The 24,140-nt window shown below is 46.8% G+C and overlaps 1 protein-coding gene across 12 annotated transcripts in view; it reads right to left on the reverse strand.

The window, feature by feature from the left end:
• COL6A3 (collagen type VI alpha 3 chain) overlaps positions 1-23,689 on the reverse strand; it is a 109,059-nt gene extending 85,370 nt beyond the window's left edge. For all 12 annotated transcript variants that reach the window (XM_079974944.1, XM_079974943.1, XM_079974942.1 and 9 more), the window contains exons 1-2: positions 23,554-23,689; positions 7-147 (exon numbers count right to left, since the gene is read on the reverse strand). In XM_079974944.1, coding sequence (XP_079831070.1) covers positions 7-97 — 91 coding nt within the window. In that variant the 5' untranslated portion in view covers positions 98-147; positions 23,554-23,689. The remainder of the gene's footprint in view (positions 1-6; positions 148-23,553) is intronic.
• Positions 23,690-24,140: the final 451 nt, after the last annotated feature.

Below are 24,140 nucleotides of genomic sequence, written 5' to 3' on the forward strand. Positions count from 1 at the left end.
ACTTACCAGCTCCTTGCTGCTGGGCATCAGCATTATGGTAGCCTGAGAGTAAAAGACAAAAGATGGTTGCTAAAGGCAAATGCCGGTGTTTCCTCATTTTCTTTTTTAGGTGGGTTGGCTAGTTTCTCAAAGCTCCAGTTCTTAGATCTGAAAAGAAACAGAGATGCTGTCAGGAAAATTCCTACAGAACTTCAAATGGGAAAGCTACATAACTCACTCATTCCACGAACCAAGCAAACATACCATAATGATTTTGCGTTTGCTATTAATAACTGTTTTCAATTATGCAACAAAAATGGAAGCTGGGCCACTCAGCCTACGATTGTTACTGGCACAAATAGATTCTGTCTTCTAGGAAGAGAAAGTCATCGGCTGAGCCGCCTTCCTGGCCAGAGGTGCTTGGGAGGGAGGTATAGCACCTCAGAGCTCTGTTACCTCCCCAGCTTATAAAGTAAGATGCAAGGAAACCTCTCATGCGCTCCCTTCTCCCAGGTTCCTCTTCCTCTGAGCCTTGTGCTTTTAAGAGGTGACATGGCTGAGCCCCAAAGAGTGCAGCCCACTGATCATCATCCAGATTCATCCAGGCTATGTTGGCACAAGGTGTGTAATGCCAAGGTCTGAAACAGGGTTGCGCTCCTGCAACAGCATTCTGTGCCTGAAGTTTAAAGGGTTATCCCTGCCCCATGAAGATGGAGATGCCTCATTCCAATTAGCCAAAAGTGTTTCAGCGTCTCAACTTCTCTGCCAATTTAACTCAGCACGTGCAACACAACATGAAAGACAAGGAAGTCTGAGCTCATTAACGACAAGCAACATGTTTCTGTAAAAAAAATAAACAACTGTCAAAAACAAACCAGTTGGAAATGAAAAGAGTTCCAGATCACTTAAAATTTTGAAACTCTGCACTATCTTGTCAGTGACAGCTGCTGAAGAGTGGAATGGACTCCCTCAAAAGTTGGTGGAGGTTTTGGGGCAGAGGTTGGATAGTCATCTGTCAGGAAACTTTTAGTTCTGGTTTCTGTTTTGCAGAGGTTGGACTCGGGTGCCCCTGGGGTTCCTTCCAATTTTTTGGTCTGAGAAGTTAAATCACACAGTCCAACACATGCACAGCTAAGATTAACGACTACAGATCGCATCAATAACTTCTTGCAGAATGTATCTGGTTTGATGGAAATGAGGAAGAAACCTCCAGAATCATAAGGCCTCAAAATCATTAGAACAGCTATATAGGAAGAAATCAGTCAGGCACTCTGCATGTGCCCACTGTATATCCGATAAAAAATAGGTTGCCATCCAGAAAACAAAGTAGGTTAGCATAGATCCAGAATGGCTCCTTGGCATGTGAGCGACCAACTTGAACCCAGATGCATTTCTTCCCCTCTTGGAACTCCAGGACCAGCACAACCTCTCCTTTGTGATCATTTCCCTTATGTGGTGCCACCACTCACTACAGCTGGAGTCCATCTAAGTGATGTTCTTCCATCAGGAGTCCCCAGATCAGTGTTTCCTCAAACTTGGGTCTCCAGTTATTGTTGGACTACAACTCCCAACATCCCTAGCTAGCAGGACCAGTGGTCAGGGATTGTGGGAGTTGTGGGCCAACAACTGCTGGGCACCCAGGTTTGGGAAACCCTTCCCCAGATGTTGCTGGATTACCACCCCCACAAATGCAGATCACCTCCATGGGACAACATCCAACATCAAGCTGCCCTCTTTGTGCCATGCCATCACCCAGCTGCCTGGAGTCCTACTTGTAACTGGAAAACTTGTTATACATACACAGATAGAATCTCTTCAGACAACTGCAAGTGCAGAGGGGCAGGAATCCCAGAAGTGCATCATGCACCCCATCCCCCCAATTCTGCCCTCACATGTTCTTTGGCATGCCTGAACAGGCCTGCAGAGTGAGGAGAAAGTGGCGAAGAAGGGAGCTTCAGTGCGATCACTTGTGGCACCCAGGAGAATTGGTCTCGAACAGTGCTTTGGAGATGTGTCCTGCTGTCACCTAGTTCACTGAGCTGGTCAAATTGCATCTGGGCTATTCTGCTCCAAGCTGCAGATGAGAGGTGCCTCTATCATAACACATGTCCAGACAAAATAAGGTTTTCCCCAGTGCACACCAGCAGCTCAAAATAATACGGAATGAGAACTCCTCTCGTTCTTTCTATGGAAGGATTTCCGTAGGGTAGATCATTCTGTTTCATAAGCCTCTGCCTGTAGTCTGAAGTGCTACAGTCCATATATAGATTTACTACCTCAGTAAAGGAACAATAGCTCAATTTTATTTTCATTTCTAAGGGACATGGGTGGCGCTGTGGGTTAAACCACAGAGCCTAGGGCTTGCCGATCAGAAGGTCGGCGGTTCGAATCCCCGTGACAGGGGTGAGCTCCCGTTGCTCGGTCCCTGCTCCTGCCAACCTAGCACTTCGAAGCACGTCAAAGTGCAAGTAGATAAATAGGTACCGCTCCAGCGGGAAGGTAAACAGTGTTTCCATGCGCAGCTCTGGTTCACCAGAAGCAGCTTAGTCATGCTGGCCACATGACCCAGAAGCTGTACGCCGGCTCCCTTGGCCAATAAAGCGAGATGAGCGCCGCAACCCCAGAGTCAGCCATGACTGGACCTAATGGTCAGGGGTCCCTTTACCTTTTATTTCATTTCTATTCTGAATTTCCCTAAAAGAACTCCTCACTCTCATACATATTATAGAAACTGCTCTGCAAACGTAGTTATTTCTTTTCCTCCCCTCCTACCTCACAAATATGGTATTCAGTCTCAGTTCCTATATATTTTATCTCACGATAAAACTATAGCTTCACAGAAACACAATTCATGTAAAAGAACACAAATTCTTTCTCAAAGCAATCTTCACATTCTTGAAACAGGCAATAAATTTATTATCATTATTATTTATTAAATTTATATGCCACATTTCACCTGCAGATCTCAGGGCAGTCCCCAAGACAAAAATCACAAAATACATCAAAATGACATATACACATACAGTACTTGACTTTCTACTTGCTTTCATAAGCACATAGATTGAGGGTTAAACAATTTGGGTTGCAATCCAAGATACATTTACCTGTGAGTAAATCCCACTGGGCCAATTGGGGTAGGTACAATGGGCTGTCTTATTTATTTATTTATTTATTTATTTATATTACTACATAGGATTCTATCCAAGGTTAGACCTACTCAAAGCAGGCCATCAACATTAATGGGCATCACTAGGTTCATTGATTTCAATGGGTTTATTATGAGCAAAACTTAGTTGGATGCAACCCAAAGTCTGGAACAGGAACTGAGGCAGTTCGACTGCATAGGGAAACAGAAGTACAGTGGTACCTCTGGTTATGTACTTAATTCGTTCCGGAGGTCTGTTCTTAACCTGAAACTGTTCTTAACCTGAAGCACCACTTTAGCTAATGGGGCCTCCTGCTGCCACTGCTGCGCTGCCACTGTGCGATTTCTGTTCTCATCCTGAAGCAAAGTTCTTAACCCGAGGTACTATTTCTGGGTTAGCAGAGTCTGTAACCTGAAGAGTATGTAACCTGAGGTACCAGTGTAACATATTTAGGAATAAAAACTCAAGGAGGAAAAGAAAATGAAATGCTTGAAGAACTTCGTGCCCTCCAGATTGGTAAAAGGCTTCCTTTTGCCACCCGTTTCCTCTTTCAAGCAGAGTAGGAATTACCCCTGATCTTCTTGTGTTCAGAGGCGAATCTGCTTGGCCCGCAGGCTCTCTTTTCTGCGGGCATTCTTCCTCTTCCCTCCATAAACGCTTGAAAGTATTCGCAGGCCAAGCACTTCATCTGTTGGCTCTTTAATTATACAAATATGGCAATGAACACAGTTTTCTCCTTTGAAGGAGAATGCATATGCAGCTGTAACTCATGTAACGCCGTCCGTTCCCTCCGAAGAACAAAGTTTTGAGGGGGGTGGGGATGTTCTTCCTTGTGATCCAAGAACACAGCTGAAGAATATATTACACAAACATGCGCTGATGCAGTGCCAATAAACTCAGATGTGAAAAGTGATGGATGTGGCGTTTCACAGGGAGGGAATGCTGCCATTCAGGTCACAGTCCATATGGTGGGGGCTACTCCAAAGCAAAAGGCCATAAGGACAGGGATTGCTGGGCAGGAGCCAGCCAAAGCCCCCTCCCAGTTGCTCTCCACTGTGCATACATCACTGCAGCTGCACACTTTGCAAGCTGTGGGTGGGAAGGTTCGGCTGGAGCAGAAGTCATGGCGAGATCTGAAGAGAAGGGAGATCCAGACGGCACCCAGACCAGCTCTTCTCTCCCATTTCAGCCCAGTTTAGTTTTGCTGCTCATTGTCTGGGTCTAGGTACTGTAGACAATTCTTTTCCTCAAAGAATTGGCACTGTAGTTCATCCCCCACAGAGTTATAATTCCAGCAACTCTTAGCTGGAATTGGCCAGAATTCTTTGAGGGAGGAAATGTCATGAGCCCCTTGGAGGCGACATGGAGGCGCTGGTCAGATCTCTAGGAAGAATGTGAAGACCTCAGAGATGGGAGAGGCAGAAATGGCACCCCAATAAGTCTCTGATCCTGGTGTTGTAAACAAAATCTGCTCTTTTTTCCCTTATGGGGTCTCCAAGAGCCCGTACAGAGTCCTTAAGTGGGTTCCCTATCGGTAAGAGAAAATAACAGAGGCCAACCAGAGAATATTGAGAAGCAAAGCAGCTAGTAAGCTTGATCTTTATTAAACTGTTGCGACAGGGTCCTCACTCAACACATGCAGGAGGGAGGAGCAACCCAGAACAATGGCGTACAAGCCCTTATATAGACTCTTTGAAATTGCCACCCTGTAAGCTTAAGGCCACCCCCCAATACATCATACATACATCACTGAATCCTGTCTGGCAGGAAACCTGTTGATGGATTTACCTGGAGAGCCTGACTATTCTTTTGTGATGATAAATACTTAATTCCTGAGTCCAGGTCACAGGCTCACCCTAAAAGGTAAAGGTAAAGGGACCCCTGACCATTAGGTCCAGTTGTGACCGACTCTGGGGTTGCGGTGCTCATCTCGCTTTATTGGCCAAGGGTTCGAATCCCCGCGACAGGGGTGAGCTCCCGTTGCTCGGTCCCTGCTCCTGCCAACCTAGCACTTCAAAATCATGTCAAAGTGCAAGTAGATAAATAGGTACCGCTCCAGCGGGAAGGTAAATGGCGTTTCTGTGCGCTGCTCTGGTTCACCAGAAGCAGCCCGTGTCCTTATTCATATCCAAATGCACCCTTAAGGCAGGATTTGTGAGCATAGAGACAATGGGGAGGTTTTCGCATTTCCTTTCTCCTTGCAGATAGATATGTGAGGTCAATTTGGGAGAGTCAAAATGGTTTCAGGACTATTTTCCTGTACTATTTCTTACATGCTTATGCATGTGTTTGCCTTGTAAATTTATGAATATTTAATTTATATATTTGAGACCTTAAATTCTTATAACACTGGGGAGGGGTCCAGGGACCTGGTGGGGGGTGTGGCAATCAGGATTCAGGGGCGGGACCAAGCAGGTTGTCGGAGGGATGTCCCACTCTTTGACATCAGGCCTTCCTAGCCTGACACCTCCGCCTGGGAAGCCACCTCTGGGGCACCTTCTCCTTTTAGGGAGGTGTTGATCCCTTCTAGGAGGCAACTGAGAATTAATCTGATGCTGAGCCAGCCTTGACTCTGGCTCTGGCTCCATGGACACAGAAACGGCAGCACCAGCGCAAACAAAGGCCACAGAGCCCGCCCGCCCGCCCGCCCAAAGGAGCTATGCTTTGCTTATGCATTCTTGGGACTCCGGCTGCTTGCCACCCACATGGTTGTGCCCACCCACTCTTTAAAAGGATAGTGCGGGGGGGGCATTGTTTGTTGGGTCAGTTGCTTCATAATGTGTCTGAACTTCCTACGTACCTGCTGAGCCCGGCAACCTCTATTTTGCCTTATGTGCCAATATGATTTGAGCACTAAAGCCTTGGGCAGAATTTGAGCTGGGAATTGGAGTTATTAGTTCAGCGGACAGGGACAGGGCAGAAAGGGTGATTTGTGGTGACTTTAAAGGGGTTGGCTGCATTCATGTTCTCATCTTCCAGAATCATCTTCCAAAGCAACTACTCTATTCCCAGCTTAAGAATGGAAAGTGAAATGCCAGTGAACAACAAAAGAGGTTTAAGACACTCTCAAGGCAAACCTAAAAAATGCAGTATAAGCACGGATAATTGGGACACACTGGCCTGCAAGTGCTCCGATTGCAGAATAGCCTTTACCAAAAGTGTCATGGACTTTGAAGAAGCACAAACTCAGGATGGAAGGGAGAAACAAGCTAAAAGGAAGGCATATTTGGCAAAACCTCACTGTGATCAACTCCTGCCTGGAAACCTATGCCCCACTGTGGAAGGATGTGCAGATCCAGAATTGGCCTCCACAGTCACTTGCAGACACACTGTTAAGACCACATTCATGGAAGACAATCTTACTCGGCTATGAGTCATCACCGAAGAAGAAGAAGAAGAAGAAGAAGAAGAAGAAGAAGAAGAAGAAGAGTGTTCATTGTACTTGTCACTTTATATTATTAACTAAGTGGCTTTTGAACACCTCAGGTTTGCTGCCATCTCATAGAACCATAGAATTGTAGAGTTGGAAGGGACCCTGAGGGTAATCTCATCCAACCTCCTGCAGTGCAGGAATCTCAGCTATGACAGATGGCCATCCAACTTATCCTATAAGTGAGCAATCCAGTCTCTATAACAATCCCATCTAGATGAATGTAACAGTTAAACTAGTAGGGATGGAACAGTTTGGCTATTATTTTATGGCCTTGACCTCTTTTGTAATTTCTCTAACAACAGTTCAGATAATGGTTCTCTAACAACAGTTCTCGAAGCTACCAGCATGAGTTTGACCAAACTGTGGGAGGCAGTAGAAGACAGAAGTGCCTGGCGTGCTCTGGTCCATGGGGTCACAAAGAGTCGGACACAACTAAACAACTAAACAACAACAACAGTTCAGACGCTGGTTCAGATAATCCTACTCCAGCATCTTCCTTCCTACTTGTATAGTGAACCAGCTGCTTCACAAGTAGGAGAAAGGGAAACAGATTGGTCCTGCTATTGCTTCAAAGCAGCCCAAATGCTCCAGCCTTTCTTCTTAGGGAAAGTTCTCCAACCATGCAATTATTTCGGTTTCCCTTTTCTGCAATTTTTACAACACCTTTTTGGAATGGGATGACCAGAGTTTCACACAATATTCTAAACGTGGTTGACACCATATTGTATGATGCAAAACAATGTTTGAAAGTTTTAGTTCAGTCCCCTTCCTAATGATCCCAGCATGATCTATTGATCTATCCTCCAAGAGCAAATATCATGCTAGCTTGGACACTTGGGTTAGTTAAGTGACAAAGGTGACAGTTTCCTGTGGAAGGGAAAATGCCACTCAATGCAATCCATTGCCTTTTTGAGCCATGTCTGTTTCTCCCAGAGTAGCTCCTCCAAGTTAATAAAGTATTAAGAATCCTGCTGGATCATACCAAAAGATCTTTGAATTCAGAGACCGATCTCCAATGTAGCTAGCCACATGCCTCCATTAAGCCTATAAGAAGGGCATGAAAGCGGTCACACTCCCCTGTGGCTTATCCCCCATATCTGATATTCTTCTCTTTCTTTTTTGGCAATGACTTGTAGCCGAGTAAGATTGTCTTCCATAAATACAGTTTTAACCATGAGTCCGTAAGTGACTGTGGAGGCCAATTCTGGATCCACACATCCTTCCACAGTGGGGTCATTGGTTTCTGGGCGGGAGTTGATCACGGTGTGGATTTGCCAAGCATGCCTTCCTCTTAGCACGTTTCTCCCTTGCATCCTGAGTTCGAGTGTCTTCAAAGCCCAGAACACCTTTGGTAAAGGCTGTTCTCCAACTGGAGCGCTCGCAGGCAAGTGTTTTCCAATTGTTGGTGTTTATAAGCGTTTATAATAGTAGCCTGTTGGTTTTTGGTGAGTTTTATTCAAAGGGTTGAGAGCCGCTCATTAATGCCGATATGGACTTCTGACAGGAGCTTCACAAGATCGTTTTTGGTAGCAAAGCCTACTCCCATGTATTTGATGTTCGTGTTCAGATAGACCTTTCCAGAAGAATGTGTAGCCTCCTTTTCCTTCCTTCAGTTGCCCCTTGCCTGCTCTTTGAGTCTCCTGAAGCACTACAATATCAATGTTAAAATGTCACAACTCTCTTGCAATGATGGCAGTTCTGCATTCAGGACCCTCATTATCTGTGTTATCTGACAAAGTCCATATATTCCATGTTCCAAAGATCAATTGTGGTAATCTAGTCAGGGGGAAGGGACGCAGGTGGCGCTGTGGGTTAAAGCCTCAGTGCCTAGGGCTTGCCGATCGAAAGGTCGGCGGTTCGAATCCCTGCGGCGGGGTGCGCTCCCGCTGCTCGGTCCCAGCGCCTGCCAACCTAGCAGTTCGAAAGCACCTCCGGGTGCAAGTAGATAAATAGGGACCGCTTACCAGCGGGAAGGTAAACGGTGTTTCCGTGTGCGGCTCTGGCTCTGGCTCTGGCCAGAGCAGCGATGTCACGCTGGCCACGTGACCCGGAAGTGTCTCCGGACAGCGCTGGCCCCTGGCCTCTTAAGTGAGATGGGTGCACAACCCCAGAGTCTGTCAAGACTGGCCCGTACGGGCAGGGGTACCTTTACCTTTACTTTAGTCAGGGGGAAAGGGAGGCAGACTATGTTTATGGTGCCTTTTCTAGCCTCTCCCCCTTTTCGGGGTGAGCAGAGTGGATCCTAAAAAGGGCTGCTCAGTCATGGATACAGCTGCTGAGCTGCTCAACTGCCTTGTTCCTTGAGTCAGAGCGACTGAATCTGTATCCACCTCCCATGTGCTGGTTCATGACTAGCGGCTTCCAGATTTCACGATCCTGCCCCCGTTACCATTTGCCGATCACCATGGGACTTGTTTGGGTTTGGGTTTGGGATGGGTTTTTGGAAGATGCCTGTGCGTGAATTTGTTTTATGTGTGTAGATCAGTGCACACTGACCAATGCATTCTTCGCAGTAAGGCTCTATTCCAACGGCATGAGTAGTCACAACGACCAGTAGATTTTTATCTGCTGCAGCCTTCATCTGCCGTCACAGCCATTGTAACATACCTGTTACAATGACCCTGCTGGAAGTATGAGATTCCCGATGGCTTCACTCACAAGAGTTATAGGAACATGCAAGCCCACTCACTACGACAAGGTGATGATCCAGCAAGTGAGATCTGATATTCATGGGTATTATGACTAGAGCAAGAGATCATCATAGAGCAAGAGATCATACTTTCAATTGAAATTGTTCATTGTTTCTTTGTCCCAGGGTGCCTTACTGCAACCTTTGACCTTTTTACACCAGGCACAAACTCATTATGCTTTCAAAAAGCCAGAGGCATAACCAGGGTCCCTTGCGCCCTTGGCAAGGGGCTGTTTCAGTGCACGCCCCCCCCCCCCTTAAAAATCACTTTACCACAATAGGAACATTAGAGATTACTTCATTTTGTGCAGCCCAAGTACTTGCAGCATCCAGAGTGAGGGTGAGGAGAGGGGGAAGGGCGGGGGGAAATTCACACCTTTGTGCCATGGTTCAAGAAGGACTGGAAGTTTCTTCCACATTTGATCTTGCTGCAACAGCAGTGGCCTGTCACCAGATGCATATACATCATACACTCCACAGTCTGATAGGTGGTTTTTGCGAGCGTGCGCGCGCGCGCGCACACACACACACACACACACACACACACCCTGGGCCTGCACCCTCCTTGGGAGCCGATTTCACCAACCTGACATGTGGAACCTGCAATGCAGACAGTGGTTAGCTAAGGACAAAGAATACTGTGGTTGGATTAGTCGGTCAGATGCTATCAGGAAAACTACGGGACATGGCATGAAGCAGTCCCTTTCCACTGTAGGCTTCCATCTGCTGGTATTCAGAAGTACACTTCACCTTCACCTGAATATATGGAGGTTGTACCATTTAACTTTGATTCCTCATAGTCACCACTAGCCTTATCCTACAGAAATCTGTCTCATCCCATTTAAGACCCTTCTTAGACAGCGTTCATCACCACATTCTGTGGCAGGAAATTCCACTAGGGGGACATTCTCAGTGGTGGCAACCTGACTTTGGAATGCCCTCATTTTCCAGATGTTACCAGCACCAACACCAAGGGAGTTTCAACACCAGGTGAGAACATGGTTATTTGCCCAAACATTTGTCCCTCCCTTGGCTGATGCATACCGATTGGTCTTATATTAAATGGGATATTGTTTTATCGTATTTTAATGTTGTTCTTCACTATGGGATGTAAGAAAGACTGAATTACAAAGTATTTTATTTTTATTCTTTTGATAAATGGTCAGCATCATATGGGTAATTCTTGGATGTGACTAGAGGAGGAAACAGGAGATATGTTACAACACAAGCTTCTGCACAAAAATGTTCTGCCATATGAGGAGGAGAAGGATGCTAGAGAGGGGGAGCCCAGCCTGTTTTGTCCCCTGAGGTGATATGGGAATGTGCCACTCCCTGGGCACATTTTCTGGATTGAATTAAAAAACAACAGGCGTGCAAGCTCACGCCCAGCCCAAGCTCAGTTCCCAGGTCAGACCTGATCTGGGGGTGGAGTGGAGGAGAGTCAGTGGTCGAGAACTGCCACCCCTTTCCTCAGCTGGGCTGTGCCACGCACAGCTCTGCCACACTGGAGAGAGGCTGCGGCGCATGAGGAAGCTGCCACTTCCTTGTGCCTGGCCCAGCAGCTCTGGCGGAGAGAGAAGAATGGGTGGCAATGCTGCCGCCACTCTCCTGGACTGTGGCATGAGAATGCACCAAGTGCATCACTTTGCGAAGTCAGCCGCAGTGGGCCGGACTTCCATGCGCTCTGCCACTGGTGGCAGATGAGACGCTGCCTCTTGCACTTCTGCTGCCTGATGCAGGTGCTGCCCTCCTCCTGCTGCTGCTGGAGCCATAACTTGTCCCCCAGTCTGGATCCAGCTCTTGTTTATTCACAGGCCAGGACAGAACTGAACTGAAGGGTTCAGCCAGCCTGCTTATATAGAACTCCACTAGAATGCAATAGTAATCACTTTCTGTAACTATCCAATCACTGAGCGTCACTTTCAATCCCTTATTTGCATATGGGGACCTGAGTGAAAACTATCTAAAGTATCCCCCTGCTGGCCCAGGGTGAGAACTTCAGTACATAACACCTTGCTTCCCAGAAACCTTGGAACAAGTGGAAACTTAAAAGCCTGAAGCCTCTTAAAGGCAAGGAGATTTTCTAGGCAAGCGTCACACATTTGTTCACAAAATTACTTGGGGCCTTTACTTAACGATGGCAATAGCTTTCCTTCCCATTCATCATGAAGAGTAGTTTATTCAGTGCTATGAGTAGGTTTCTGGAGGAGTTTCTGGTCTGAGAAGGGATATTAATCTCAGGCTATAATGCAAATGTTTACTCACCCATTGCACACATTAGAAACTGTTCCTGATGCTACAGTGTTTGTGCAACTAGTATTTAACATGCTCAAACACAAAAGCTTGATTCTGAATGGGGACTCAGAATTTAGAACATGGTTAGGCAAACTAAGGCCCGGGGGCCGGATTCGGCCCAGTCGCCTTCTGTAAATCCGTGGATGGTCTGGGAATCAGCGTGTTTTTACATGAGTAGAATGTGTGCTTTTATTTAAAATGCATCTCTGGGTTATTTGTGGGGCATAGGAATTCGTTCATTTTTCCCCTTCAAAATACAGTCCGGCTCCCCATAAGGTCTGAGGGACAGTGGACCGCCCCCCTGCTGAAAAAATTTTGCTGATCCCTGATTTAGAAAAATAATAATGTGGGTGGAAATTCTGCAGTTAAACCTATGAAGCAAAACCTTCCATGAGATAGCTGCCGGGCTGTTTTATTTTTCCCCTGCCTCATAGATCTTTTTTAGGTCTGTGGCCTAGTTATCTCTGGGATGGTTACCATGCGCCAGGGCTGTGAACATATCAGTTGACACTGGGAGTGTGGGTGGTGCTCACATGAATGAATGCTCCTCCATACATTTCATTTATTTTTATTTGAAGATGAGCCTTCCGCCTTCAGTGGTTACAGAGGGCTGCCATAGGGCCAGATTTTCCCGGACATTTCTCCGATTTCCGCCTGGACACTGCTTGCGGCAGATGAGACGCTGCCTCTTGCACTTCTGCTGCCTGATGCAGGTGCTGCCCTCCTCCTGCTGCTGCTGGAGCCATAACTTGTCCCCCAGTCTGGATCCAGCTCTTGTTTATTCACAGGCCAGGACAGAACTGAACTGAAGGGTTCAGCCAGCCTGCTTATATAGAACTCCACTAGAATGCAATAGTAATCACTTTCTGTAACTATCCAATCACTGAGCGTCACTTTCAATCCCTTATTTGCATATGGGGACCTGAGTGAAAACTATCTAAAGTATCCCCCTGCTGGCCCAGGGTGAGAACTTCAGTACATAACACCTTGCTTCCCAGAAACCTTGGAACAAGTGGAAACTTAAAAGCCTGAAGCCTCTTAAAGGCAAGGAGATTTTCTAGGCAAGCGTCACACATTTGTTCACAAAATTACTTGGGGCCTTTACTTAACGATGGCAATAGCTTTCCTTCCCATTCATCATGAAGAGTAGTTTATTCAGTGCTATGAGTAGGTTTCTGGAGGAGTTTCTGGTCTGAGAAGGGATATTAATCTCAGGCTATAATGCAAATGTTTACTCACCCATTGCACACATTAGAAACTGTTCCTGATGCTACAGTGTTTGTGCAACTAGTATTTAACATGCTCAAACACAAAAGCTTGATTCTGAATGGGGACTCAGAATTTAGAACATGGTTAGGCAAACTAAGGCCCGGGGGCCGGATTCGGCCCAGTCGCCTTCTGTAAATCCGTGGATGGTCTGGGAATCAGCGTGTTTTTACATGAGTAGAATGTGTGCTTTTATTTAAAATGCATCTCTGGGTTATTTGTGGGGCATAGGAATTCGTTCATTTTTCCCCTTCAAAATACAGTCCGGCTCCCCATAAGGTCTGAGGGACAGTGGACCGCCCCCCTGCTGAAAAAATTTTGCTGATCCCTGATTTAGAAAAATAATAATGTGGGTGGAAATTCTGCAGTTAAACCTATGAAGCAAAACCTTCCATGAGATAGCTGCCGGGCTGTTTTATTTTTCCCCTGCCTCATAGATCTTTTTTAGGTCTGTGGCCTAGTTATCTCTGGGATGGTTACCATGCGCCAGGGCTGTGAACATATCAGTTGACACTGGGAGTGTGGGTGGTGCTCACATGAATGAATGCTCCTCCATACATTTCATTTATTTTTATTTGAAGATGAGCCTTCCGCCTTCAGTGGTTACAGAGGGCTGCCATAGGGCCAGATTTTCCCGGACATTTCTCCGATTTCCGCCTGGACACTGCTTGCGGCTGCAATATTCCGGATATGTCCAGGAAATTACGGATCTAGATAGGCTGATATAATCAAGGGGTGGGGAGCCAAAATTTAAATTTTTCAATTCCATACAGTAGTTTGTGTGCAAGATTCATTAGTCTTCCAATTTAGACGGTTAAATCCTTGGCCAGCAATCTCCTCAGCCTGAAGTAACTCATTTCCTGGATGTTTGTCCACTGAGATCTGGATCATCTACAGTTGTTCATTAATACTGATTAAATTATGCACAAGGCCATCAAGGGATCAGACCCCTCAGTCCACATAACAGCTTCTTGAATGCATCAAGATGACAGATGTTTCTCAGATAGTAGTAGAACAATTTCAGTTAAAAAAGAAGTGTGCATCGGTTTCCCTGACAAAATTATGTAGCCTGGTGTGTGTGTGTGCATGCGCACAGATCCATTGTTTCTTTTTTGCATAAAACACTTACTTTGAATTGAGGCATATACTGCTGGCAAGTGTCTAAGGATACTCATGCACAGAAGAGTAAGGCAAAATAAATAATTTGCTGATATCCCAGGGTATTACACCTATACTTTCCTATAGCTTTTACAGCGCCATACACAGCATGATTGAGATTGGATATGGAATTACTGCGGACCTCAAATTTCACACTTTTTCTTTAAAACTATGAGTTTCTAGGCACCACACTCTTTTAGATTACAGTGGAACACAAACCAGAAAAAGATCCATTAAAAACCTATGTCAACCTGTCCAAACATGATTCATTTAGGATTGTGCAGACACCACCCTAATCCAGATTTCCACAGGTCTGCTGCAAGAGGAGCCATGCAGGAACAAAATCCACCATCAGTAACTGCCTGATCACCGAGAACAGCTGTGCGAGGGTCCAAGCTTGGGACCTGTCCAATATCAGATCACTATGGTGAATGGGACCTAGTGAAGTACCACCGATTAATCATGGGTTACCCACAGGACGGATACAGCTAATGAAATCCCACTGTCCCCTCTGGTGCAAAATATGGTAACGGGCTTGATGCAGGAAGTCCTGCCTGCTCAACTTCCCTGGCCTATCAATCCAGTTTGATAGCTGTGTCTCATAACCCAGGGGGAAAGGGGAATAAAATGTTGCAACATTCAAATTGCTCTTTGCACATATAGCACACTTCGTGCTGATTTTTTCTTTGCTCTGAAGAGATCACATGCTGCCCAGCCCTTCGGATTTCTACCACAACTCAACCTCAGGCTCAGGTGATTATTCATTTGTATGTTCCCTCTTGCAGTCTTTGCGTAGAGCCCAGGTCAGCCACTGGGGTCCATCGTCGTAGATCTCCAGAGAGGGTGAGACTGAGGAAAGAGGTTTTATCCAAGTGGTCTCCATAGGCCTGCATCAAGGTACATTTAGCTAGAGCCCTCTGTTGTGAAAAACCAAAGCCCGGAGAACAAGGCTTTATCTGTTCAACAATAATAAGAAAAATAACTCATTTCTGCAACCTCACACGTTCCTTTCCCATCTCAAGACACAAAGGCCAACGCTTCCTGGCTCTAATATGGCTTCTTGCAGTGCATTTCTCAGTGCTTATGTGCCCATGCCAGGGGAAAGTGCAAATAAACCCGAGGAGAGAGGAGGAAGGTCAAAGAAATAAAAATGGCACTGTCATAAAGAAGACTTTTATTTATTTGTTTGTAAATGGTATTTATAACTAGGCTTTGCCTGTTTTCTGCCTCTGATGCCTTCAACGTAAGCTAGTAAGGGGTGGGGGGGATTATTTATGGAAAAAAGAAACTCCCTAAAAACTCAACAAGTCTTTGTATACAGCCACATATTTTACCAACCACCCTCCCTCCACCCATGCCACTCAACATCTTAATGTGGAATACAGAACATTAGGATCTGGAAAAAATGATGGCACTCCAACGCTGGGCTTCTGAATCAGAAGGGAAAAAACCAGGTAACAGCTCGTTCAGTCCAGGAGAAAGTTTGTTGGAATTGGCAGATGCAGAAGTAGATTCCTGCACAATCACGGGGTCAGTTGCCCCCTTGTATAGGGAAAAGAACATGGATCTGTGGCCCAGTCACACTTCTGCAAAACCCCCCCTTGAAAAGCATGGCAGTTACACCTACTGCAGTTTTGGGCTTGACCCTAGGAAAGCCTGTGAACGAGGTCAGACCCCTTCAGAAAAGGAGCGTCATTTCCTTTAGAGCACAACTCTATAATGTATTCCTTTGCCCCTTTCTGCGGATCTTAGTGCTAAGTCAACTCAGATACTGCTTTCAGTGATGTACTAACTGAATTAATGGATTTGATGTTCATTATTAAAATTTATTTCAGTGATCTCCATAAGCTTTGTGGCAACTCCCATCTACAAAGATTGTGACAGTTCTCTTAGAATCAAAGAGTTGGAGAAGGCCTAGTTGCAACCTCCTGCTTCGACACACAGGAAAGCCTTCAAGTCTCTGCTGGAAGATGCCAGGGGAAGGAGAGACCACAGGGCCTCCCAGGAATTGGTTCCTTTCTCCAACTTGGTTCATTTCTTACAACTTAAACCCCTTTAATCTATTCCTACCCTCTGAGGCAGCAGAGGACAAGTCTTTGGCCTCTTCTGTGTTACAGCCCTTCAGGACTCAGTGTTAGAAAATGAGATATATAAGCTAGGCGCCAAATGACTCCTTAAACCAGGGCCACAGTTGCCATTTGGGGACCAGACAGCTTGAAAGTCGTATTTTTCAAGACAATTTTCTGGTTCCTGAAATTCATTCTCATTGTTCAGATACCAGTACCAAATAAAATGGAACTATTACTTCCTGCAACTTGGAAATGATGCTTCTATTAATGGAACCAAAAAGCACATAAACCTTTTTTTTGCAGGCACATCACGCTGCTGCTATGTTCAGTTAGCAAGATCATATCCACATGTATTGATGTTACTAGGGAACGTACATCCCTATCCTATATCTGTGAGGTGTCTCTGCCTAAACGCAGAAGTTTGCATTTGCCCTTGCTTAACTTCATGCTGTAAATCTGCACCCTGATTTTCATCCTATCCATATTCATTTGTTTTATTTCTGCCTCCCAAGGTGTTGGCTGTCCCTCCTGGGCCTTTTATAAGTTTGACAAGTTTCCCCTTCATCAAAGTCATTGATAAATAAGTTGCAGAGAGGGGTTTCCCAACCTTTTCGGACCTGTGGGCACATTTTGAATTTTGAGAAAGTGGTGTGGCCACCAGTCACAAAATGGCTCCCAAGGAGGAGACAGGGCATGGCACCACAGAACACAGAGTCACCGCTGCTTACACACACACACACACACACACACACACACACACACACACCATGCCACCTCAGGCAGCCATAGGCTTACCATGGAAAGTCAACTATGCCCAGCTGTCCTGACTGTGAAGATCACACCATATTGATTTCTCACATAAACACAGCTCAGCACCAGGAAAAATGTACAAGGGACCATGCCCCACTCCTTCCCTCACACACAGTAGGTGCATACATACTGACCATAGGCACATGTGCATCTCTCACTTGCTCGCTCGCTCACTCACTCACTCCTGTATGTGCACTTTATTCACATGGACACTTCTCTCTCTTCCTCTAACTCTCTCTCTTACAGACCACATATTCACATGCAATCTTTCCTCACAGAACACACATACATGAGCAGCCCTCCCTCCCATGCATGCAGGCAGCAGCCACACATCTCCCCTTTCCAGGCACATGGGCACCCACAGGATGGCAAAGAGATGTTCAGGTAAACACTGGAGCATGCTAACTGGCAAGTTTTGCCTCATAACTCAGATTCTAAAGATGCTAGCAACTTTCTTTTGGGAAGGAAGGAAGAAAGGAAAGGAAGGTTACGGTTCATCCTGGGGGCAACAGAGAAAGACTTTGCAGGTACCATGGTACCTGCAGTCACCAGACTGGCAACACTGTAGAGCACCAGGTCCAAGACAGAGCCCCGTGGCCCCATTCTTGAAACCTCCCTTGCATTGGATCAGAATTTCCAACAGGCTGTGGGTCCACATGACAGTCCTATAATCTAGCCCGCATTTAATTGCTTCAATAACCAAAATATCATGGGGAATATATTACCCTTTCAAAACAAACTTGCAGCAAATTTCAGAGCAGGAATTTGTTATGCAAAGGATATTATTAATTTGTTTTGTGGAAAAACAGAAGGGTTCCAGAACCAGACCTGATTTCATGCACAAGTTTGCCACTAATAAATCCAACAAAAAAGCAGTATATCTGCTTCCCTTCAAACTCCAAAGCTTTAGAAATATATGGGACTCTATGGATCCAGAATGGATTGTAAGTGGCAACAAGGCCTTTGGGAACAAATATGTATGCCAACCCGCCTAGGTTTAATTGGTCCACCACAACAAGAAAAGCCTGCCCTCCTTTTTTTGTTCACTGTTCTGTATATTCCCCACTTGTGGCGCCTTTGAGTCTGCATTCTACTGACCCACCATCTAACCCCTGCCCACCAAGACACATGCCCAGCCCCACCCACTTATGCAAAAGAGTGCCCTGTTATCTTTTGCATGGTTTATCAGGGCATCTTCAGGCTCTAGGAGTTTGGGGAAGAAGAAAGTATTGACCCACAACGCTGGAGGGGCCTTAAGGGCAGAGTGTGCAAGCATGCTTTGGTACTGCTTGGGGGGCCCAGTGTGGTGGTGGGGCCACCACTGTAATTGTTCACCTTTTCTCCTAAGAATGAATGGCAGTTGTGAGCTGATATGTGTTAACCTCTGGGACACCATTGGAATGGGGATTAAACAGACCCCTGCTAATGCCACAGAAATCAGCAGGAGCCACTGAGAACTGACTCATAGCCCCCCTCTCGGTTCTGTTGGTTGGCAACACTGCAGCAGGCTCCCCAACCTGTAGGCTCTGACATGGCTGGATTACAACGCCCATCTTCCCTGACCACTGGCCATGTTGGGAGTTAAGAGTCAAAAGCAGGCATCCTCAACCTCGGCCCTCCAGGTGTTTTTGGCCTACAACTCCCATGATCCCTAGATAGCAGGGCCAGTGGTCAGGGATGATGGGAATTGTAGTCTCAAAACATCTGGAGGGCTGAGGTTGAGGAAGCCTGGTCAAAAGCATCTGCAGCACCTTTGAAGAGTATGGCAGAGGCTCCCCCTATATGCACACTGGAAGATTCTGTTGTTGTCCCCCACACCATGGGATGCAGTGTGAGTGTGGAAGAAAGGAGCCTATATGCATACACTTGTAGGTGTGCAGGTCCCTTTCATGCTAACATTAAGCATGTAGACATCAAATCAGTGTACAGTGGTACCTCTGGTTGCGAACGGGATCCATTCTGGAGGCTTGTTTGCAACATGAAAAGAGCACAACCCGCAGTGGCATGCCTGCGCTTGCGCGGGTTGCAATTTGCTGCTTCTGCGCATGTGCGTGACATCATCTTGCGTTTATGTGCATGCGCGTGAACTTCATATTGCGCTTCTGCACATGCGCGAGTGGCAAAACCCGGAAGTAACCCTTTCTGGTACTTCCGGGTCGCTGCGGGATGTAACCTGAAGGAACGTAACATGAAGCGGACGTAACATGAGGTATGACTGTATATGATGAGATGAATGGAGTGAAAGAATGGAGGGTGAAAAAGTGACTAGCCCCAAAATGTTATAAGGGCAGAAGGGAATATTGAGAACAGGTAGCCAGGTAAAAGTTTTCCTCTGATGTGTTCTTCATTGTTCTTAAGCTACAGAGAAATCATTCCAAGAAAGTATACTAAAGCAAAGCAAATAATAGGTGTGGCTGCTGTCACTTGTGGGATGAGGTGGAAAGGACATTGTTCAGGCCTCCACAAACCCACCCACCAACTCAACAGGATCAAGTGTCCCGGTCCACTGGTGAAGAGCCTCTTCAGCCCCCATGAGAGGTTCCCACTCCCCTCTCCATAGCTGGGGGGCCCGGGGGGGCCCCACGCCTCCATGTCCTGGCACATGCAGAGGATTCAGGAGATGGAAAGCTCAGTGGGGAACACAAATTCAAGCCAAGCCTAAATCTCCGAATTGCCAATTTATATATGTCAGCTTATTTAATTTAGAACAAATTTTAAACCATAGACAGCCTGGTATTTCGGCACTATAGAGCCCAGAAAGCAAACAAAAGGAAAAATAATAATGCTCAGAGTAGTTTTAAAGTAACTCAGAAACAAAAATGGTTGTTAAAACTTGGCCAGTAATCAATCCCAGCAGTAAGATTTTTAGAAATTTCCAGACGTGGGATAAGGACATCAGACCAAAAAATTGCAGCCCACAAACAAATAAGGTATGAATCAGCAAAGCCTGAGGGGAGGCAGGGAAAGGAAGGATTCCCTGGATCCTGTGCAAGGATGGCCAAGAGTTAGAGTAGTGCCTCTGGAGGAATCGCAGGGGTCCCTGCAGCTAAGCATATCGTGTAAGGGGCCTATGAATCACTGCAGGGGAAAGAACCAGAAAGAAACTGACAGAGCTTCTCTCCCAATGCCAGTGAAACCGCTGGAACGCATGGGATCTGAGCCATTCCTGCCTTAGTCATTTAGCATTGAGCTGAAGGTATAGGCAGAAAGCAGGGTTTGGCCAGGGATATCTTTCTCACCCTGGGGTGAGGCAGTGAGTGCTACTCAGAGAAAACGGCATAGGCTTCTCAGAGGTCCGTCATAACAGAAATCTCCCAGAGGAGGAGCCCAAGTTTAGTTTTCATGCCCTTGGCAGTTAGTTACACAGTTATTGGTGACCTCCTTTCCACATGTTTCTGCAACGCTTTTGCAACATTTGTATATTAGCCTACAGTCAAACCTTGGTTGTCAAACGTAATCCGTTCTAGAAGCCCGTTCGGCTTCCAAAATGTTCGACAACCAAGGCGTGGCTTCCGATTGGTTGCAAAAGCTTCCTGCACTCAGCTTCTGAAAAACGTTCGAAAACCGGAGCATTTACCGTACTTCCAGGTTTTCGGGAGCCGAAACATTCCAAAACGGAGCCATCCGGGAACCAAAGTTTGACTGTATTACCACTGCTCTTCTTTTCTGGAACACACTGAGCTACTAAATATATATATATGGGTCAGATTCCATGCTTCCTTCATAGCAGCCTCTATAAAACCAGTCACAGTTACATAAAGTAAACTGCTATCCATTCATATAAGAGAAATAAAGGCTATTTTCTGCAGCTACTTTGGGCTGCGTTTGTTCTTTATTTTCAACTGAAAAAAAGCTGCAAATATGGCAGAACTGGATGCTCACAGTGGTGATGTTGCATTCATCACAGGGGGGGGGCAGTAGCTTTTAACTGACAGGTCAGTCAGTCTACAGGGCCATGATAGTGTTGGCTTTGTATTATCTACAATTCATGGAAGCAGTGGAGTGGCGGGGGTGGAGTGCAACATGAGCTCCCCACAAGCAGAGTTCTTTGTGATTCTCTAGCTTCCTAATTAGGACAGTACTCTGTCACTTTTAAACTTCAGCAATACCCGAAGACACATTTTCCTCCTGCAGTATCATTATTTTCTCTGCTATAAATGTGACATTGGCAACTGGGATCCCAGGGGTGACATCACTATTAGGTAAATATAGAAAGCAAAAATAAGCAAGCAAACTAATTTGTTGAAAGTTCCATTTTGCACACTGTATGTTGTGCTCATTTACTTTGCAACCAAGGAATAGTTCCAGGAGAGGCACCAGGAATAAACGAACATTGCTTGTGGTGCATTTGGAGCTATGATCACACTCAGCATTTATAGAGCGCTTCCAATGTCCAAAGTGCTTCTCAATAAACCGTCATGTTAAGGCAGTGCCATATTACTCTTCCCATAATATATTTGTGGAGTGGAGGCTGACAGAGAGAAATGAAAGCTTTCATAAGGTCACCTTGTGGGTTTGTGACTGAAGTGTGACTACAACGTGTGGGATAAATTTGCATATCAAGAAATTGCTAACATTTTAAAGCAAGAGATCCAGATTCTGTACCTCAGCACACTTGTTCCATTTGAACACAAGAGCAACGTTTTAGGGTGGGAGTCATGTAATGAGCTCTGGGAGCGGAAGCCTTGCACAAGAGCTTCCACTTGTAGGAGGGGGCGTTCCCTTCTTTCCCCCCACCCACATGTCCTCCAAACCTCCAGAAAAGTGCACAGGGAGAAGGGGGATCGTTCCTTCTTACAAGCTGCAGTGCTTGCACAGACAGAACATTAGTAACATCATGAGGTGGAATGCCGCCCTTAGTTTTGTTATTTGCCAAGGCCTTGTATTTGGCACCAAATCTGGCAGAGTTTTGACATGCTGAAGTTTGCACCACCATTAAATTTTGATACCTTCATTTTGCAAAATATACATTAAGGTTTGCAAAATATACATTAAGCTGGAAATCCTGCATTCATACACTTACAGATTTACTGTGCAATCTCCAGCCTCACTGTTTAAAGAGGAATCTACCCTCATGCTACTGTACATGTATAAGATTGCAACCTTAAAGGGGAATAATTTTGTAAAGTGGGCACAGACCATAGCCTTGAATTTCACATTTTCAATTCATTTTAGTTCCATTGCAAACATTCCCAGAGAAGTACTTAGCTTAATTACGATTTCCAGCTTGAAGGAACCTTTAAGAGGAACAAAAGGTCAGCAGATTATTATCCCACTAACATGATTAGGTGTTGATGGGTAGATTTCTTCTTAATACTTGCAGAGCTACATGGTCCCAGAGCTCAGTTTGTAAGGAAAGAAGAGGAGTTGTATTTAGTCTTTGCACAGTTAACAGAGAAGACGTGTGATCATAGCTGGAAGGGACCCCAAGGGTCATCTAGCTCCTTCTTTTTAGCAGCCAAAGGGTGTGTCCCTGTCCCATGATGAGACTTCCAAGTCCATTATGGAATATGAGGATTATGCTGAACCCATGTCCATGTGAGATCAGTGCCATGGAGGGATGGTTCATTAGGGCTGAAGGCTGAGATAAAGGCAATTCCCCTAAAGTGCCAATCCTTTAGAGATCCCTCCTGCGCCCCAGAACACTTCACAGAGACCCAAACAGTTCCCTGGTGCATTTTACTTAACTCTACTTTTCCCCCTTCTTGTTGCTTCAGGCAGCCAGACAAGACACCATTTCTGCTCTGTATACACTGTTTGTGCCTTCTCTGGCATCGCAGAGTCACTGGTGAAGGGATGCCCAGGCTCTGCCCTCTTTGGGCATCCAGGACTCCTTTGCATCCATGTGGAGGCCAGCCCTGATAAATGCTTCCTAAAGGGCTCCGTCCTTCTGCCCACAAACCTTGGCTGCATACTTGCTCTGTAAGATAGACCTTTTGGGTACTAAACCTGGCAGAGCCGCCTCTTAGGGAATCCTCTCCTGACTCAGGCAGAACCCGGCAGCTGCATCAAACAGCAGTCACTTGTCTGTCCGTGTATTTTGATTTGAATCGGCTTTTCCTGAGCAAATACCAACATTCCTCCCCCCCCCCCCCTCAGCACCTTCTCTCCTTCTGCAATCCAAATAAAGTTAGCCTGATTCGAGAGCCAGTGTGGAGCAGTGGTTCGAGGGTCAGACCCGGTGCGAATCTTCCAGGTTCCAATCCTCCACTCGGCTGGGAAGTTTGCTGAGGATGACCCTGGGCCTCTCAGCCGAAGCTACCTCCCAGGGTTGTTGTGGGCATTCAATGGGGGGGGTGAGATTCATGTAAGCCACCTGGAGCTCCATGCAATAAAAGCTGGGATATAAGTACCATCAATAAGAAAATAAGTAAGCAAACCAACTAACTCACCAACCAACCTATGCAGGTCTTACACCTAGACAAAGCAGGCAGCAAACGCAGAGAAAGTCAGCCTTGACAACGGACAGCAAAATCACCCGCGAGACGCAATTTCCCCGAGCAAATCTGATCCTGCAACTGGGAGATTGGAAGAGAGAAGGCGCCCGACCTGGAGGGCTGACTGGGCAGCCCGCTTCTCCTGCAGACCCCGGAGCTGCCTGGCTGGCCCCTCCGCCCGCCCGCCCGACCCCACCCCAGCCGGCGCTCCGGCTCCTTCGAAAGCCAGCCGCCCGGAGCCCCGCCCGCGCAGCCCGACCAGGGCGCTTACCCCGAGGAAGCTGGACGCGGGACTGGCAGGAGCGGAGCGGCCGCGTTGCGCGCCGGACTCAGCTCTCCCTCTGGCCGCCTCTTCCCTGCGCCGCGCGCCTCGCTCTCTCGTCTCGGCGGCGCAGCGCGAGGGCGGCGCTCGGCGGCGGAGGGGCTGGCGGGGCGGGCGGGAGACGCGGCGGGGACGGCGCCGCCTCCAGCGAGGCCAAAGGGGCGAGCAGCGGGCGGGCGGGCGGGCGGGCGGGCGGGAGGGCGGCCCAGGTCCGTCCGCGCCGCCCCGCGCACCCGGCGCCAGGCAGCGCCCAGAATCCGCGGGAAACGCCGCTCCCCCCGCACGTCTTTCTCCTGTCAAACTTTGGTTTGGGCGCCAACTTCCTTCTGAATTCGAGACTCGGGAAAAGGAGAACGTGAGAATGCGCCGGAGTGAGAAGAAGCCCTGAACTCGAAGTTACCTTGGTTTTCTGTCAACGTGATATTTCCCAGAACGTTGCTGGCGAGATCTCTCTGCCTGCGCGCCCAGATGCATCAGTGCGCGGTGCAAAGCAGACGGAGAGCAAGGCAGCTCTGGAAAGAGGGCCGTCCGGGGGG

The sequence above is a fragment of the Podarcis cretensis genome, assembly GCF_951804945.1.
Source record: "Podarcis cretensis genome assembly, chromosome: 1".
In the NCBI taxonomy this organism is placed as follows: Eukaryota; Metazoa; Chordata; class Lepidosauria; order Squamata; family Lacertidae; genus Podarcis; species Podarcis cretensis.